This window comes from Gekko japonicus, unplaced genomic scaffold, assembly GCF_001447785.1.
Source record: "Gekko japonicus isolate JY-2015 unplaced genomic scaffold, Gekko_japonicus_V1.1 scaffold876, whole genome shotgun sequence".
Taxonomy (NCBI): Eukaryota; Metazoa; Chordata; class Lepidosauria; order Squamata; family Gekkonidae; genus Gekko; species Gekko japonicus.
Genome location: NW_015176475.1, coordinates 246,705 through 265,023, shown reverse-complemented (window position 1 = coordinate 265,023; position 18,319 = coordinate 246,705). Strand labels below are relative to the sequence as shown.

Genomic DNA, 18,319 nt, shown 5'->3' with positions numbered 1-18,319 from the left:
CACTGTGTGGCTGCTCCTTACCAAAAAGTGTTTTAGACACCCAATTAGTCTTGTCTAGTTTGGCCCTCAGAGTAAGCATGCCCCATGGAAATGGGAGGAGACCCCTGCCAGTTCTCTCAACCCACCAATCAAATTCCTCTGCATGTAGACCCACGGTGGTCAGCCAAGCCCCCACCTCTTTCCTGTGCCATCAACTACTTGATCCAATATCTGCAAACTTAGGGAACACTCTTAGGGAGCTGAATAGCATTGCTTCCACTTCAGAAAAGCTCTTCTGGTCCAGGGGCTCAAGTGCTGCTTTCCCAAATCTAGGGGGATTACACTGCCTTGTGCCCGCTGCTGCCAAAGCATCCTACCTGGGAAATGTCACCATATTTCCCTCTTGCATGCAATGCTTGCCAACTACTCCTGGTTCATGTGGTATCTGGCAGCAACATGAAAAAGCACTGGAAGCCGGTCATTTGCTTCATCCTTGCTGCTTTCCTTAGGATAGTGCCCCGTTGAAAGTGGCAATAGGCAAGCACAGAAGAGAGCAGAAATCAGAGGCATCTTGGGTAGGGAGAAGAGAAGTGGGCCTTCCTCCAAAGTAGGGCTCATTGATCTTGGGTTTGTAGCACGCTGTGATTTCACACCTACAAAAGCAGCAAAACAGAAATGACAGCAATGTCATGGGTTGATCTAAAGAGGAGAACGCACGAAAAAGTGCAGAAGTTACATTCTTGACACTAGATGACTAATCAACAGCAAAAGCACATTGTTTCAGCAACAGCCAGGCATCTTAGTGCAGTGATCCATATAGGGATGATACAAGACATTTTCCTTTGCCCCAGTACCAGCAGGATGATTGCAGGGATGTGAGCTCTTGCTTGGAACATCTAGGTTCAGTAGCTATACAATGACTACTCACTATGCAGGGGCTCATCCTGGTGGTTCTTACATTTGCATCAGGAGTCCTGATCACCCCCACAACCTATATTTTGGTCTTCTCTAGCACAAAAGGCTAATAAGGGCCTGTTTAGACTCTGTGGATCCTCACAGGTGCATCCTGGGAGAAAAGATTACTAACTTTCCCTGGTGTATTCCTAGGGTTGCCAGCCCCCAGGTCCAGGTGGGGGTTCCCCTGCTTTTGGGGGCTTCAATCCATCCCCAGCCCACTGGCTGGTGAGGGAAGCCCCGCCCCAAGCCTCATCACCAAGTTCTGCCACCAAGCATGACACCTGCCCTACCACCCCTCTTTCTCCCCTCCTGCCAGATTTAAAGGGCTTCAGCTGATCGGTGGGGACCACGTAGCCTGCTGACCAGCTGGAGAGCCCTTTAAATCTAGTAGGAGGGAGGGAGAGGGGTGGTTGCGGGCTGCACGCTCGGCTCAGAAAAATAACTTTTTAAAGGGTCTTTTTGCAAGCAAGGTGGAGGCCGTGGGGCTGATCCCCCATGGGGTGGCTGGGTGGTGGCCACACTTGGGGGTGGGGCTTGGGGGCATCCCTGCCCACCCCCAGAACACCCCCCAAATTCCCCCGCTGGAGCCAAGAGGGGACCTGGCAACCCTATGTATATATGCCTATGTATTTCTTATGTTTCTTATTATGCACTGTACCACCAGGAATGCAGGAAGTCAATCCTGTAAGATTTAGAGAGGAGACTGATCCATAGTTGAGGTTGCCATCCTCCCACTCTAGTCTGGAAATTTCCTATAGTTACAACTGATCTCCAGGCTACAGATTCAGTTCCATGAAGAAAATGGCTGTTGAACTCTATGGCATTATACCCCCAACTGGGGTTCTTCCCCTCCCCCAAAACCTGCTCTCCCCAGGCTTCACCCTAAATATCCAACATGGAGTTGGCGGCACCTCCAAGACTTAACATAGATGACTTTCAGGCAACAGCTAGTGTAAACAGCAGAAGGAGAGGCTACTTTCTCTCTCTCCCCTACCTGGTGACACTCTGCAGAATCTTCCGCTCGTCCTGGTCCAGGCACACAGCAAAGGAACAGTTGACCCCCGAGATCTGAGCTTTGTCCACTTTTATCTGAGACACGCTAATCTGTTGCAAGACAAAAAATCCCACAGTCAGCTAGACCTTTCTAGGAGTCTAACAAAATATATGCCGCCAAAGTGCAGGGGTGGCCGGAGGAGGTCCTGATAGAGCAATACTGGTCAGCCTCAACCATCAAGTTTGGGGAAGATTCTCACCACAGGGAACCCACTCACCATGGCTGGCTGGATAAGAGATGCCAGTGACGCCAGCGATGAGGAGAACTGCCTCAACGTGATCAAGACGTGCATGCTGAAATCGGCTCCGAAGATGCCGGGGAGTGTGGCGAGAAGCCAGCGACCCAAGCCAAAAGACACCACGAGAGAACAACGGATGAAGCAAGGGGTGTGCCTATGCTGCGGGGAGCTGGGCCACTGTGCTACCTTCTGCCCAGCTACTCTGCCATCCCTGGGGGGGGGGGAAACACCCGAGAGGTACGGTTCCAACACATGCAGCCCAAGCAACCGAGGGCCCTCCAGCTGAACACAATTCCGGATGGGGCTTCCTCCAGTAGCGATGAAGCGGTCCAGCTGGCAGGAAAAGGATGGGAACCACTCAGCAGGTCCGAAAGCTGCTGGTGCCACGTTCAGTGAGCAGTACCCCCCCCCCGTGTCAGTAGTTAATCCCAAAATGGGCACCCAAGTGAGGGTGAGGGCCTTAATAGACTCCGGGTGTGCTAGAGACTTCATCAGCCTGGCCAGTTGCGGTACAGACTCTACCAGAACCGCTCGTCTTTACCCAAATGGATGGCTCCCCTATGAAGGAGGTGTGCAAGTACTAGACTGTGCCAGTGATTGTGGGTATGGGGCCGCACTGGGAACAACAGTCCTTTCTTATTAATCCCATGGCCAGGTTTTCCATGGTGCTGGGCCCCTGTCCTCTTCTGGAAAAAGAAGGATGGGGGATTTATTTATTTATTTTATTCAATTTATACCCCGCCCTCCCCACAATGCGGGCTCAGGGCGGCTTACATAGGGGCAAATGCCAATATAAAACATAATTAAAACCATTTAAAATCCCAACAGTACAAAACATTCGAGTTATTGACTAAAGTGCTCTAGGTGTTCAACATGACTTTGTACAGATTACAGGGGCCTGAATGCAGTATCCACCATGAATGCTGTGAGGAAACGGGGACCCACCCTCAGCCCTGGGAGTCTGAATAGCTGTTCTGTGACTCGCAAGCCCCTGTTTTTGCCTGCCCACCCTGCCTGGTGGGGCTATTTCCTTCCTCTATTGCTGCCACCACTCACTGAATTGACTCACTAGCCTGGCTGCCACGGGAGTGGGGCGACTCTGGAATGTTAGGTTTCATTTCTGCTGTGTCTTCTGTGTTTCTATTATCCCTGTGTGACCTTCAGCGCCTGGTGTAGTCTTTCTCCTGGGAAAAGTAGCCCGTTACTTTGGCGGGCTTCTACCTGATCCCTGATTGGTCCTAGGCCATCAGGGGCCTCCTTGAATAATGTATATCTGCTTGCTGCATGCTTTTCTTCAGTTCTAACATGAAATAGAAGATAGCTGCATACTCTCAATGTCTCTATAAACTTTACTTCTTTGAATGAAAGCTGTTGGTAACTGATTGCTGCAGGAGTCTGACACCCACATCACACATGGTGACGGAAATGCATGGGCATCACACCCGTAGGTAGGAATTTGTTTTGGGGGGTGCTGTGCGGGGAGCTAATTTAATTAATGGAACTAATTAAATTAGCTTCATTAATTAAATTAAGGTAGCTGGGAAGGGAGAGGGGCAGACTTGCCAGATCTTCCTGCTTCTGCAGCCAGCTTCTCGAAGTCCCTCGCCCTCCTTTCCTGGCAAGGAAGCATCAGGAAGAGCCATGGGTGTGCGTGGTCCTGCATTTCTGCCTAGGAAGTGCTAAGTTTTCCTCCTATGATATTTGAGTCCAGGGCTTGCAATGCAGTGGATAAGGGAAAAGCAGGATTTTGCTTGTTTATTTTAAGTAGAGGAAATCTGCAGGTGCTCCTTTTTTTGGTAGGGGAAAGCCTTACTGGTTGAATTATCCCCTGTTGAAAGGCTCAGGAGCCTGGGCAGGTATCCACCAGGGCAAACCTCCACCCCTCTCTGGAGCTAACATGGCTCTGATTCCTGATGGTATCCATCCACTGGCATGGAGAGTGGTGCGCAAAAGTGCCCACCTGTGCCCTAGGTGCTTCCTTGCCAAGGAGGAGGTGGCACTCCGGTTGCCCTCAGCCGGCTGTGCCTATCACCTGCCAAGCTGGCCCCTTTTGTGGTTGGGCTGCGAAGCAAATGCAGAACAACCAAGCCCATTCTTCAAAATGACCCACCCATCCTTGCCATGTGGATTTAAGGGGGCAGGTTACGCATTCTGGAAATCCTGTGCTCTTTGATGATGCCCGTAAAAGATCAGCTCCCTGGCCTCACATGGGGGCACACCGCTTTTCTTCATGGGGGGCTTTGTTATAGCGGGCACCCCTGATGTGCTGGCTACAGTCCTGATGGGCATTAAAATAATCTCCCCTCCCAACAAGAGACCAGGATAAATTCAGAAGGTGAAACTGTGGGTCAGCCAGGTTACCTGATTGAAACTCTTCTTGGATTTGGAGCTTTGCCTTTTGATTACTTCTGTCACAGTGAGTGTCAAACATTCTGTTTTGGAATCTGGAACACAAAGGGAAGAACACTGTAACAGGAGACACCTCAAGAAAACACTATATTAGTGGCATATGTTAGGATCTGAACATAAGAACATAAGAGAGGCCAATGTTGAATCAGGCCAAAGGCCCATCCAGTCCAACACTCTCTCACACAGTGTCCAAAAATACCAGTGCCATCAGGAGGTCCACCAGTGGGGCCAGGACATTAGAAGCCCTCCCACTGTTGACCCCCCCCCCCAAGCACCAAGAAGACAGAGCATCACTTGCCCCAGAGTCCCTATCTATACCTTGTGGCTAATAGCCACCAATGGACCTCTGCTCCATATGTTTATCTAATTCCTTTTTGAAGCCGTCGATGCTTGTAGCTGCCACCACTTCCTGTGGCAGTGAATTCCATGTGCTAATCACTCTTTGGGTGAAGAAGTACTTCCTTTTATCTGCTCTAACCCGACCGCTCAGCAATTTCATTGAGTGCCCACGAGTTCTTGTATTGTGAGAAAGGGAGAAAAGTACCTCTCTCTCTACCTGCTCTATCCCATGCATAATCTTATAAACCTCAATCATGTCACCTCTCAGTCGTCGTTTCTCCAAGCTAAAGAGCCCTAAGCGCTTTAACCTTTCCTCATAGGAAAAGTGTTCCAACCCTTTTAACATTCGAGTTGCCCTTTTCTGCACTTTTTCCAAAGCTATAATATCCTTTTTAAGGTGTGGTGACCAGAACTGCACACAGTATTCCAAATGAGGTCACACCATTGATTTATATAAGGGCATTACGATATTGGCTGATCTGTTTTCAATACCCTTCCTAATAATCCCCAGCATAGCATTGGCCTTCTTTATTACAGTCACACACTGTCTCGACATTTTCAGTGAGTTATCTACTACAACTCCAAGATCTGTCTCTTGATCAGTCTCTGCCAGTTCAGACCCCATCAATGTGTATTTATATTTAGGATTTATGGCTCCAATGTGCATCTCCTTGCATTTGGCCACATTGAACCCCATTTGCCATGTTGACACCCACTTGTCCATCCTTGACAGATCCCTTTGGAGTGCCTCACAATCCTCACTGGTTTTCACCACCCTGAACAACTTCATATCATCCGCAAATTTAGCCACTTCACTGCTTACTCTCAACTCCAAATCATGAATGACTCCAAATCGTTAATGAACTCTGGTGTCGTGGTTAGTGTTGAATTAGGATCTGGAAGAGCCAAGGAGGAGGTTCAAATCTCCAACATGATTCTCATTGGGTAACCTTGGGCTGGTCATACTAGCAGTCCCTTATAGGGTTATTTTGGAGATAAACTATGCTGCCCTGAGCTCCTTAGAGGAAGGGCACAATAAAAATGCATACATCTGCAAGATTAGCATTGCCAAGCTGCAGTCCCCCACTTGGGAGGAACTGGGGGGGGACACTTTAGCATTCTGTAAATGCTAGAGAGTCCCATGTCACTGCTTGTTTAAACCAGAAGTGACACAGGCATGCCAGTGAAACACTGGTGTGCCATGCCTTTCCTATTTTCCCTCCCCTCAGTTCCTCTTGCCAGTGCTTGAAAGAGGCATCAAAGGGGGCCTCTTGCTATAGCTGGAGACTTGGCATCTCTAAGAGAGATAGGTCTGCATTGTGTTACCCTATTGTTCCCACACATCAAAGCACACCATGCAGCAACCTTGCTGCTGCTCTACAGATATGGGTCTTATTGCTCTGGGTCCCCTCTGTGGAGAAACGTGGTGCATACATGAAGTAAATAAATAAATATGTGGTCTGTGCCTGGATAAGAGACATCCTGGAACCCTACTTAGATTACTTTGAATTCTGTGACTAAACACCAAGGTGCACGGAACGCTGTTACCAATGCGTTTATACCAAATCGTTAATATGTACTAAAAGGATACCATTGTGCATACTCTACATGATATATAATTGTTGTTGAATGTGTATGTTGATGTTATTTGTTATATATGATAAAATTTAATAAAAATTTAAATAAAATAAAAAGTGAAAATGCTTTTCTACACTATGATTCCAAAATGGGTCTCACCACTAGAAGTGTTTACTAAACCAAATCTATTTTCAAAGAATTTCTTGTTAAAATACAAAGACCTCTTGGATAATAAAAACAAATTAAAACCAATAGAAAATATTAAAAGATTAAAACCTGATCTAAGTTGGTGGGAAATAGCACAAATAGAATCAAGGTATAGTACAAATAGAATCAGGGTACACTAAAGATAAAACAACAGGTTTTTGTTCCAAAGCAATGGAAATAGATAAGATATTGTTGTATTCTGAGGAAAAATTGATTAAAAAACTGTATGTAATAATGTTGGAAAACAAGGCACAAGATGAAATAGTTAAAAATTCTATGATCAAATGGGCACAAATGGGCACAATATTGGTTTAGACCAATGGTTACAGGTATGGAAAACAAATGTAACAATTACTAAAGCAACTGCATATAAAGAAAATAGTTACAAAATGTTTTATAGATGATATATAACTCCAGATAAACTAGCCAAATTTTATCCTGATTTACCTAATGATTGTTGGAAATGTAAAAAGATTGTTGGCTCATTTTCCCATATGTGGTGGACATCAGATATAGTTAAAAAATATTGGTCTTGGATTCATGAAATGTTACAAAAATGCCAGAATGTACCATACCTTTTACACCTGAATTATTTTTATTGAATATGAGACCAGAAAATTGTAAAAAACAAGTTTTATCTTATTAGACATGTATTGACCACTGCAAGAATATTGTATGCTAAATACTGGAGAAAAGATGAAGTACCTTCAAAAGAAATAAAAATGGAGGTAAAATCTTGCTGCTGAGGGAAAGGCTATCATAACATGCACAGCAGATGTTGAATGGAAAAAAAACTTGGGAGGGAGTTAAACCTAGTGCTCTTTTATCAGTAGCTATTTTGGTTACATCCATCTGTAGCTATTTGGTTACATCCATCAGTAGCTATTTTGGTTACATCCATCTTCCATCTCTCTGCCCAGCTTGTTCCATTCTCCCCACAGGCAAATGCAGGATCCCTCTCTTTCCTTGGCCCTGACCTGGATGGCCCAGACTAGCTCAGTGTCGCCAGATCTTGGAAGCTAAGCAGGGCTGGCTGGCCCTGTTTAGTATTTGCATGAGAGACCACCAAGGAAGTCCAGGGTTGCTAAGCAGAGACGGGCAATAGCAAACCACCTTTGAACGTCTCTTGCCCTGAAAGCCCCACGGGGTCGCCATAAGTCAGCTGTGACTTGATGGCACATTACACACATGCTTCCCCTGTCTTCTGTTTGCACAGAGAAGGTAAAATTGCTGCCAGCGCTTACCAAGGTCTTCTTGCCTGTTACAGAACTTGCTGAGGTTGATGGACGTGCAGACTTTCTCGGTGTCATTCCAGTGGTTCCTTCCACTGACTGCTCTCTAATAGGACCAGAAATAGGTTACTCTCCAGGTGATGACAAGGTGTGTGTGTGTTCTTTTCCCTCCCCTTCATGAAACAGAGCTCAAAGTAACGGCTCTGCAACAATGCTACTCTAACCCCAGTTTCCAAGCATTTCCAAGCGTGCCCCCAAAGCAAAGCAAGAGAGCTGGACTCTAATCATTTTTAAATTCTCTTAACTGTGCTTCTCTTGAACAGAATCTACCTTTCCAGCATGGCGAAACCCTTGGATCCAGACATTGAACATTTCAGTTACCTTGCTATAGGTGATCTGTAGTGTTAGCGGGATTGCTTCTCTGTCTCCATCAATGCCCAGCCGTTTGCTACCTGGACCTGCATAAAAAGGAGAAGGAGATTCCCTTGGCTGCTGGATTCATGTTTCAAGTCCCTATAAAGTGCAGCTTCTCTTATCGTACAAGATTTCCTAGGGCATGAGCAAGAGCTCTCAGGGCACAAAGACCATCTGCAAAAAGCAAACTGATTCATATCAGAGCCATAGAGGAAACCAAGAGAGAGCTGAAGGATTAAATTCTTTCTTTATTCTTTACATAGCCCTGAACACTTGAAGTTCACCTCTTAAAGGCATATGGAGACCCACGATCTTTGTGAAGTCCATTTTGGCCTTTTAGAGTCAGATGTACCATGATGATGATGCACATCAGGTTCCTCACCTATTGAGCCAGCACGGCTTCACTACTGAACTGACAGGGATGCCTATCAATGAATTACACTGCCTGTGCCAGCTATTTCAGTTCTCTCATGCCCACACAAAGAGAGATGCATTTCCAAGGAACACCCATCCATCCACTGACATGACTGCAATTACTGCAAGCAAGAAATAAATAACAAGGTCTTCCACCGCATAGTTCTCTCTAAAGTGCACTAGGGGGCAGTGGTGCACAAAAGTTTAGATGCCAGCTCAGGGATTTCTGCTTCTGCACACAAAGTTCCCCCCCTCCATTGGAAACAATGGAGGATGGGGGCACCTCCTTTTGGGGCCCATAGAATTGTCAATAGGTCCCATCGGCCATAATGGAGAATTGATCTGGGGGGTATCTGGGGCTCAAGGGGGCTGGTGTTTTTTTTTAGGTAGAGGCACAAAAACAAAGGGAAGGGGACAGAGCTCGGCCACCTTCCAGCCTGCACCTCATCCAAAGGTGGCGGTCAGTGGGGCTAGGAGGAATAACCCCTCTCCGACACTGGTGTTGTGCAATGCCAGGTCCATAAACAACAAGATCGCAATTCTGCGAGACTTCCTTCTGGAGCAACATGTGGACCTGGCTTGCATGACGGAGACCTGGGTCCAAGACCTGGTGGAGGCTGTGTCTGGCTGGGCATTGGAGTACCCTCGACTGATAGTCTTGGGTGACTTCAATGTCCATGCCAATGATGCAGCCTCTCCAATGGCGATGGACCTGGTGTCGTCCATGGTGGCACTGGGACTCTCCCAATATGTAACAGCTCCCACCCACAGAGCCAGTCACATGCTTGATTTGATCTTCGTGGCGGAGGTTATAGTGGACCGGATTATTGCTATGGCCTGTGTGAATGTGGCACCCCAACCCTGTTTGGGCGGCGAGCATATTTTGGCTCGCCCGCGGAGCCAAATGCACCCTTAGTGGCTTCAGATGGCTCTACAGGATCCTATGCCTCCTGGCGGCTCGTTAGATGAGCTAGTTGAGGACTGGCATGGCCGACTCTCGACTGCCATCAACAAGATCGCCCCCCCGACACCCTCTGCGCCCTCGCTCTAAGCAGGCTCCTTGGTTTACCGTGGAGCTGCAGCTGATGAAATGAGGGCTCAGACGACTAGAGAGACGGTGGTGGCACGCTTGCAACAAAGCAACAAGAACATCCTATAGGACATTTATGAGATCCTATGAGATGGCAGTCAAAGCCACAAAGAGAGAGTTCTATGCGGCCATGGTTGTGACTGCTAGCTCACGCCTGGCACAATTGTTTAGAACTATTCGGTCATTAACAGAGCTGCCCCAGGGCAGGCCAAATGCTAGGGAATTGGACATTGGCTGTGAGGCTTTTGTGAGCTATTTTGCAGATAAAGTCTTGCTGCTCCGTCACGATCTCCCAACCACAGTTGAGACAGTGAGCAAACTCGAGGCCCCATGCGCGTCTTCTTGTTCCATTCTGGATTAATTGAGTCCACTCAGCATTGAGGAAGTCAACAGATTGCTCTCAATGGTACGTCCAACCACGTGCAGCCTTGATCCGTGCCCTTCATGGCTTATAAAAGCTGGCCGTGAGGGGCTGCGAGGTGCCCTTAGGGATATTATCAACCAGTCCTTCGCTGAGGGGCTGTTCCCAGGGGCACTCAAGGAAGCAATGGTCCGCCCTCTCCTGAAAAAACCATCCTTGGACCTGGCTGAATTGGCCAACTATTGGCCGGTTTCCAATTTGCCCTATTTGGGCAAATTACTGGAGAGAGTGGCGGCGATTCAGTTGCAGAGCTTTATGGATGAAACTTCCATGATGGATGAAACTTCTGGCCAGGCCATGGGATGGAGACGGCACTGGTCACCCTCACAGACGACCTCCGGAGGCATCTGGATCGAGGCGGTACGGCGGCATTGGTGTTGTTGGATCTGTCGGTGGCATGCGACATGGCTGACCACCAGTTGCTGATCCACCACCTTGCCAACGCTGGGATTCAGGGGCTTGTCTTACAATGGCTCGTCTCCTTTCTCCAAGGTCGGGGACAGAGGGTGGCAGTTGGAGAGCAGACGTCCCAGAGGTACCCGTTGGTCTGTGCGGTCCCTCAAGGGGCAGTGTTATCCCCAATGTTATTTAACATCTACATGTGCCCCCTTGCCAAATAGCCCGGAGGCACAGGCTTGGGTGTCATCAATACGCCGATGACACCCAGCTATATCAGTCCAACTCTACCCTAGGTGACCTGGAGCAGGCGCTTCAGAACGTGGCGGGCTAGCTTAGGATGAGCCAATTTAAATTGAATTCAACGAAGACGGAGGTCTTGTGCCTGAGTTGAAGCAGCTCGGGGGTAGGGATCCCACTACTGACCTTCAATGGGGCGCCATTGGTGCCAGCGCCGAGGGTCAGGAGTCTGGGAGTGCTCCTGGATGCCACCTTAACAATGGAAGCTCAGGTAGCAGCTACTGCCAAGGCAGCCTTTTACCATCTATGGCTGATTAGGCAGTTGGTTCCCTTCCTCGAACACAATGACCTGGCAACAGTGATCCATGCTATGGTCACCTTGAGATTGGACTACTGCAATGCTCTCTACATGGGGCTGCCCTTGTCCCAAATCCAGAAGCTGCAGCTAGTGCAGAATGCAGCAACCAGGCTGTTGATGGGCCTCTCTATTCGAGAGCACATCCGGCCTGTGCTGAGGGAGCTGCACTGGCTGCCAATAGCATACCTGATTCGCTTCAAGGTGCTGGTTTTGACCTTTAAAGCCCTATATGGCCTGGGGCCTGCCTACCTGAGGGACCGCCTTTCCCCATATATACCCCAGAGAGCACTAAAGTCAGGGACTCATTTCATTGAGTGCCCACGAGTTCTTGTATTGTGACAAAGGGAGAAAAGTACTTCTTTCTCAACCTGTTCTATCCCATGCATCTATATATCTAAAACTGAACTGGCCCCCTCTGTGCAGATCCTTAGATCCGGACATCGGGGGCACTTGGGGGGGGAGGGAGAGGTTTGTGCACATGTGGGGGTTTGTGCACATGCTAAATGTTGAAAAAACTTTCAGGGAGATGTTTAAATCCCCCCCGAAAGTGCCAGAGTGTTCCGTGCGCATGCGCATGGAACGCTCTGCGACCTACCTGGCTTCCGTGTGCGGGAAAGGAACCAAACGGTCGGAAAGGCCCAGCAGCGGCGGCGGCGGGGAGAGCAGAGGCGCGGGCGACGCTACGAAGGGGGAAAGAGATAGAGAGAGAGAGAGAGACACGTGGGGGGAAGAGAGAGAATGGGGGAAAGACAGAGACGGGGGGAAGAGAGAGAACAGGGGGAAAGAGAGACTGGGGGGAAGAGAGAGAAGGGGGGAGAGAGAGAGACACAGAGAGAGAGAGACTGGGGGGGAAGAGAGAGACTGCCCCCCCATGAGTATCGCGGGTCCCCCCCTTGTAATCTTATAAACCTCAATTTTCTCTTGTAGTATTTAGATTATTCTTAAAATATAGTTTAAATATCATTTAAAATAATTTATTCTGATATTTTTACAAGGCTATGGAAGTAATCTTTTAAAAATCTAATTTACGCAATAGTCATTCACAACTTTCATGCTACTAGTTTTTTTGCCCAAAACACTGTGGAGCTTATAGGGGAACATTGTTCCACAGTAATGCAAACTACGCATGCCTGAGAAGAGAGACACCCTCCCCCCATGTTTGCAGCACTGAACAAAGTCAAAAAGTCAAGTTTGTTACACACGCCACTCCTGCAGTCAGTTGCACTTTGTGGGGGAAGGGATGATCCTCTCATTTCTGCCGCTGCGGCAGACTTTGCTAATTTTCCCCATCTCAAAGAAGTGACAGCAGTTGTAGCAGTGGCAGGTGTCTGCAGGACAAGACGTTCTTCTGATGTGGGGATGGGAGGCAAGACTAACATTTCATTAGCTGGTGCGACTGCCAGTTCAGTTGCAAAGCAAGAAGCTGTTCTGAATCCTCTGCTCATATCCTGTCTTCCTTCACTATAAGAGAGTTTCTAAAGTGCCAAATCCCAGCAGTATATTAATAGAAAAACCCCCCAAAAGGTCACAGTGCTGCTTTAGTCTTGATATATCTCAATGCCAGTTTAACTAGCCATGATGGGAAGCCTGTAGCTGCAACTGTATTTTAACTTTATAAAAACGTCAACTGATCAGGTCTGGAAAAAGATGGCATGACGACACAGAAAATGGTGGAAAGCAAAAAGGATGCTAACACCATTGCCTGGATTCTCCTCTAAAACTGTGTGGAGGAATGACGACAATACAAGATGGTTAGCGTTCTATTCACAGTAAAGAAAATAAAATGAGCACGGAGAGAATCCCCTTCACCATGGATCAGGCCCCTACCTGAAGCCTTGATGGCCCGCGTGGCTGCTGAGTGACCTATCTCCAGAGAGTGGATGAAGATCTCAGTCCTTGTCTCTCCTCCAAGGAAGGTGAGCTGTGAGGTTCAGGAAGGAAAGGATCATTATAGCATCTCCCTGGGATCCGAGACAGGCAAAACCTCATGAGGAACAACATTTCATAGGAAAAGAATAAAACCAGTGGGCAAAAAAGGTGTATGGTTTACAGAGGAGTGATGGCCAGAACTTTAGGCACACCAACCCTTTTCAGAGATCTCCTGCTGCAAATAGAAGGACCCAGATTCATGTGCTGCGGTAAGGAAGACCTCAGTGCTATATATAGATCAGGAAGGAGGAAGCCAGAAGCCATGTTGTGTGTGAGTAGCAGTTTCTTAGCTCGGACAGGAGCTCTGAAGATTGTACTGGAGGATATCTAATAAAAAGCCTCAAGTGCGCCTCCACTGGTAAGGCCAACAAGAAATGGAGTAATGATATAGTATAGTTGTTAAAGTATCCTGGAAAAGATCTGAGATACCTAGATTTGAATCCTCACTCTGCCACAGAAACTGGCTGGGAGAACTTGGGCCAGTCACTCTCTCTTATCCTAACTTACTTCAGAGGGCAAGGATAAAACAGGGAAAGGAGAAACATGTTAGCCACTCTGAACTACTTGGAAGAAGGGGCAGGATATAATGTAACAGATAAGATAGTGTCTCAGCAGACCTTTAAGTGGCTTGGCCTGTCCCATGAAGATCATGGCAGGAAGTTGCAGACCTTACCTCTGTCTGGTAGACCTGCAACAGCACAGGGTGGGTTGCAAAGCGACAGTAGTAAAGTATCATATCTGCAAGGATGGGGAGCTGCTCTGCTGCTTCTTCTGGGGGTTCACCCTCAGGCTTGATGGACTGCTACAGAAAGAGCAAAGGGTAGACAGTAACATCAACCCATTAACTCACCAGGGACCACTGGTGCTGAGCCATAGGCCAGAGGACTCAACTACATCTAACACCCAGTCCAGAAACCCTTCTCATTCCCATCCCCTTTAAGCACAACAAAGTCCCCCTCCCCCGATGCTACACTTCTGCCTGCCACATACATGGAATCCCCCATGAAAGCAAAGACACAGGGAACTGCCTTATACTGAATCAGATTGGCAGCAGCTCGCCAGGGTCTCAGTTCAGTTAGAGGTCCTTTCGCATCACCTAGCTCCTAAATCTTTTAACTGGAGAGGCCAGGGATTGAACCTGGGACCTTCTGCATGCCAACCACATGCTCTACCACTGAGCCACAACCCCACCAGTTTCCCTTGATATGCCCTTTGGTCCCAATGCACACTACAGCAATGTTGGTTGGCTAGTCAGAACATAAGAAGAGCCCTGTTGAATCAGAGCAGTGGTCCATTTAGTCCAACATCCTGTCTCACACAGTGGCCAACCAGTTCCTCTGGAGGTCCAACGACAGGGCATAAGAGGCAAAGGCCTTCCCCTGATTCCCATGATTACTGGCACTAGTAATCCATTGACTGTAGATAATAGGGAGCAGAAACAGCCTCCATGAACTCCATTGGACCAGGAGTTCTAGACCTTACAAAGAGAGCATCAGAGGTCATTTCGGGGGGGATCGCGGGGGATTGCAGTTCCCCCAGGTGAGGTACGGGGGCGGGGCACATGACGAAGCCCCGCCCTCTGCTTCCGGCCACCCCACTTCCGGCCCTTATTCAGCCAGGAGGAGGCAGGAGAAGAGGGAGGGTAAGTTGCTTCCTCCCTGCCTCTCCCCACCCCTGCCTGCCTGGGGCCAGGGAGGGCCTTCGCGGGGCTTCCTTGCACTCCTGCCGGCCTTGCAGGTCCACCGCCAAGCCCCTCATGGGGCTCGGCAGTGGAGCTGCAAAGCCGGTGGCAGCGGCCGGGACCGTTGGGGGCGGGGTGTGTGGCCTTATGACACACTTCCGGTGATGTCAGGGGGTGTGGCCTTATGCCACACTTCCGGTGATGTTAGGAGGTGTGACATATGCTAATGAGTTATGCTAATGAGTTCCCCTAGCTCTTTTTCTACGAAACGACCCCTGGAGAGCATGCATGCTGCACAATAGAAAATAGGCAGAATGAAGGAAGTACCTGGCATAGGACATCCATGGGAAGGTTCATTAGCCCAAGAACATTGCGCTCGTACCATGGATCCAGCATACCTAAATACTGGGAGATGTTGTTTGTGCTGCTCTCCATCCTGGCCAAAACAGGATCCTGAAGTCAAAAGAAACATACTCAATTAACAGCAGATTTGTTGCTGTTGAAGACGCTTATGCCTACTGTGTAGTAAACCCATATGCAAAGGTTAATATTTTGAAGCTGGAGTCTGGGAAGGAGAATCTGCAGGAGGCAAAATGGCTGTAGTGCCTCTGGACCTACACTGTACTACATTTAAATGAAACCATTCAGTTTTCTTCACAACAGGCTAGAATCCATTGTTTGAAGGATCTCTCTAAATTCAATTAGAACAAGTAGGAAGGTGCCCCAATTGCTCCAGTCCTCCCATGCTGTGAAATTGGCAGTCTTTCCCCCTCAAGATCAATACACATACCACTTAGAAACATGGCATATGTATGTAGAACTGGTGGTGGGTTTGGGGCCATGACCACATGGATGAGTCCAGCAGGAGGCACCCTCTTAATACCAATAGCTCATCATGAGACAGGTGAAGCTGCATAAACCAAGTAGATGCCAAACATCCAAAGTTTTCACAAATGTTGTCACTCAACATCAATTCCTCTTCTATGAAGCAGGAAAATGATGACCCAGGTACGTGTAAAGCTTACTGAATACAGGGTTGTAATGCTTGCCACACATATAAAAAGATGTTACAGAACATATATAAAGAGATGAGCTACTCTTTGTTTTCCAGATCACTCTGCCTTTTGAAACTTTATTCCCCCCCCCCTTCCATCATCCATCCCAAAGTAGTGGGTTCAAAGAAGCAGGCATGGATGGAAGAGGTTTCAGCAGGGCTTCTGTCACATCCATGCTGTTCCCCTTTTTTTTGATTTTCAGCCATAAGGCAAGAGGAGGACTCCATTATTTAGAAGAGTATCTACATAAGCAGAATTTTTGTCTCCCTAACCTAGATAGCCCAGCCCAGTCCAGCCCAGCCCAATCTTGTCAGATTTTGGAAGCTATACATACATACACAAAAGGAGAACACAGATGGAAAGCAAAGCAAAGCAGAGTTGGCCCTGGTTAGTATTTGGATGGGAGACGTCCAAGGAATACCATGCAGGGCTCAAAGCAGGTAGTGGGACCTGGAGCTTTTTGGCAATGGGGGGGATTTCCCCCTGTGAGTCTCCCAGCTCCCCACTGAGCTATAAGGGGGAAATCAGCAGTGATGGGGGGAAGGGATTACTCCCCCATGTATCATGGGTCCCCACTTGTATTTTCTAATAGCAAAGTCAGCCAAATCTGATATTTATTGGTTCTATTGCATTTTAACTGTGTAAGCCGCCTTGAGCCAGAGCTGCGCCAGCAAAGCAGGATATAAATTGAAATTAATAAATTAATAAATACCAGGGCTGTGACATGGATCCAGGCAATGGCAAATCACCTCTGGACCCTGCCAGGGTCGCTAGAAGTCAGATGCGATGACAGCAAAAAAGCCAACGGGAGAGTGATTGCCTCCCTAACCATATGAATGAGAACCCCAAAACAGCAGTCCATGTCATACCCATAAAAGTGCACTACTGTGGCTACACTTCAAGCAAGCAGATTTACCCCTGAAGGGTGTAGCCAACAAGCTCAACTAACAGAGCCTGTGCCACTCACAAAAGCAAATCATGCCTCTCAGCCTCCTGCTTCCCAAAATGCATACCACAGATCCTGAAATGTGGCACTGAGGGTCTCCTGGAGGAGGAGGAGAGCAGGTCAGTGTGGATGAGGTAGGACCACTCCTCTTTACAGGGACATAGTAAAATTGCATTTTGAAGTACCGGGTCAGCCACGGGCAGCTTCTTTCTTGAGATCTGCATTGAAGGAGTAAGGAGGGATAGGTAAGGAAAAGGTCAATTGAACCCACACCGCTGCCCCATGCTAGCAACAAAGCAAGGAGTGTAAAAAACGGCACAAGAAGGCATAATATTGTAGTCAGACATTCTGTCCACTCAGCAGTACTGTAGCACCATTTAAGGGACTGCTTTTTGTTACACCATGGCAGGAAAAGGTAACTAAACATTAGAGAAAGGGGAGCAGGATATGACATGACGAGTTCCAGAGTGAACCTCATCCTTTACCTCCTGATCCAAAGGAATGCAACAGAGAGTCTGAGTACACTATAAAAACCCCTGCATTTCAGCTGAGTATAGGACTCTGGAAAAGGGTATTCGCTATGACCAGTGTGTTCTCTTGACAAAACTCTGTTAACCTTTGCCCTGCTTCATTTTGCTTTCCAAGGCCAAACTTATCTGTTATTCCAGTTACCTTTTGACTTCCTACTTTAGCATTCACCCTTTTCCAACAACCTAAGAGGCGACTCTACACATGGACATCACCAGATGGGCAACACCAAAATCAGATTGACTATATAATTTGCAGTCAAAAATGGAGAAGCTCTATCCAGTCAGTAAAAACAAGACCTGGAACTGACTGTGGTTCAGATCATGAGCTACTCATAGCAAAATTCAGACTTAAACTGAAGAAAATTGGGAAAACCACGGGGCCATTCAGGTTTGACCTAGATCGCATCCCTGATGAATATACAGTAGAGGTGAAGAATAGATTCAAGGTTCTGGATTTGATAGATAGAGTGCCTGAAGAACTATGGACGGAGGTTCGTGACATTGTACAGGAGGCAGCAATCACCACCATCCCAAAGAAAAAGAAATGCAAGAAAGCAAAGTGGCTTTCTGATGAGGCTTTACAAATAGCAGAGGAAAGAAGGAAAGCGAAAGGCAATGGCGAAAAGGAAAGATTTACCCAACTGAACGCAGATTTCCAGAGAACAGCAAGGAGAGATAAGGAGGCCTTCCTGAATGAACAGTGCAAAGCAATAGAAGAAAACAATAGAATGGGAAGGACTAGAGATCTCTTCAAGAAAATTGGAGAAATCAAGGGAGCGTTCCATGCAAAGCTGGCCATGATAAAGGACAAAAACGGTAGGGACCTAACAGAAGCAGAAGAGATTAGGAAAA

At 47.7% G+C, this 18,319-nt stretch overlaps 1 protein-coding gene across 1 annotated transcript in view; it reads right to left on the bottom strand.

Moving 5' to 3' along the window:
- Nucleotides 1–288: 288 nt before the first annotated feature.
- Nucleotides 289–18,319, bottom strand: part of PIK3R5 (phosphoinositide-3-kinase regulatory subunit 5) — a 62,215-nt gene continuing 44,184 nt past the window's right edge. The window contains exons 10-18 of the mRNA XM_015427191.1: nucleotides 17,005–17,155; nucleotides 15,264–15,389; nucleotides 13,929–14,057; nucleotides 13,154–13,247; nucleotides 8,375–8,451; nucleotides 8,006–8,099; nucleotides 4,590–4,672; nucleotides 1,931–2,040; nucleotides 289–632 (exon numbers count right to left, since the gene is read on the bottom strand). Of these exons, the coding sequence (XP_015282677.1) occupies nucleotides 485–632; nucleotides 1,931–2,040; nucleotides 4,590–4,672; nucleotides 8,006–8,099; nucleotides 8,375–8,451; nucleotides 13,154–13,247; nucleotides 13,929–14,057; nucleotides 15,264–15,389; nucleotides 17,005–17,155 (1,012 nt within the window). The 3' untranslated portion in view covers nucleotides 289–484. The remainder of the gene's footprint in view (nucleotides 633–1,930; nucleotides 2,041–4,589; nucleotides 4,673–8,005; nucleotides 8,100–8,374; nucleotides 8,452–13,153; nucleotides 13,248–13,928; nucleotides 14,058–15,263; nucleotides 15,390–17,004; nucleotides 17,156–18,319) is intronic.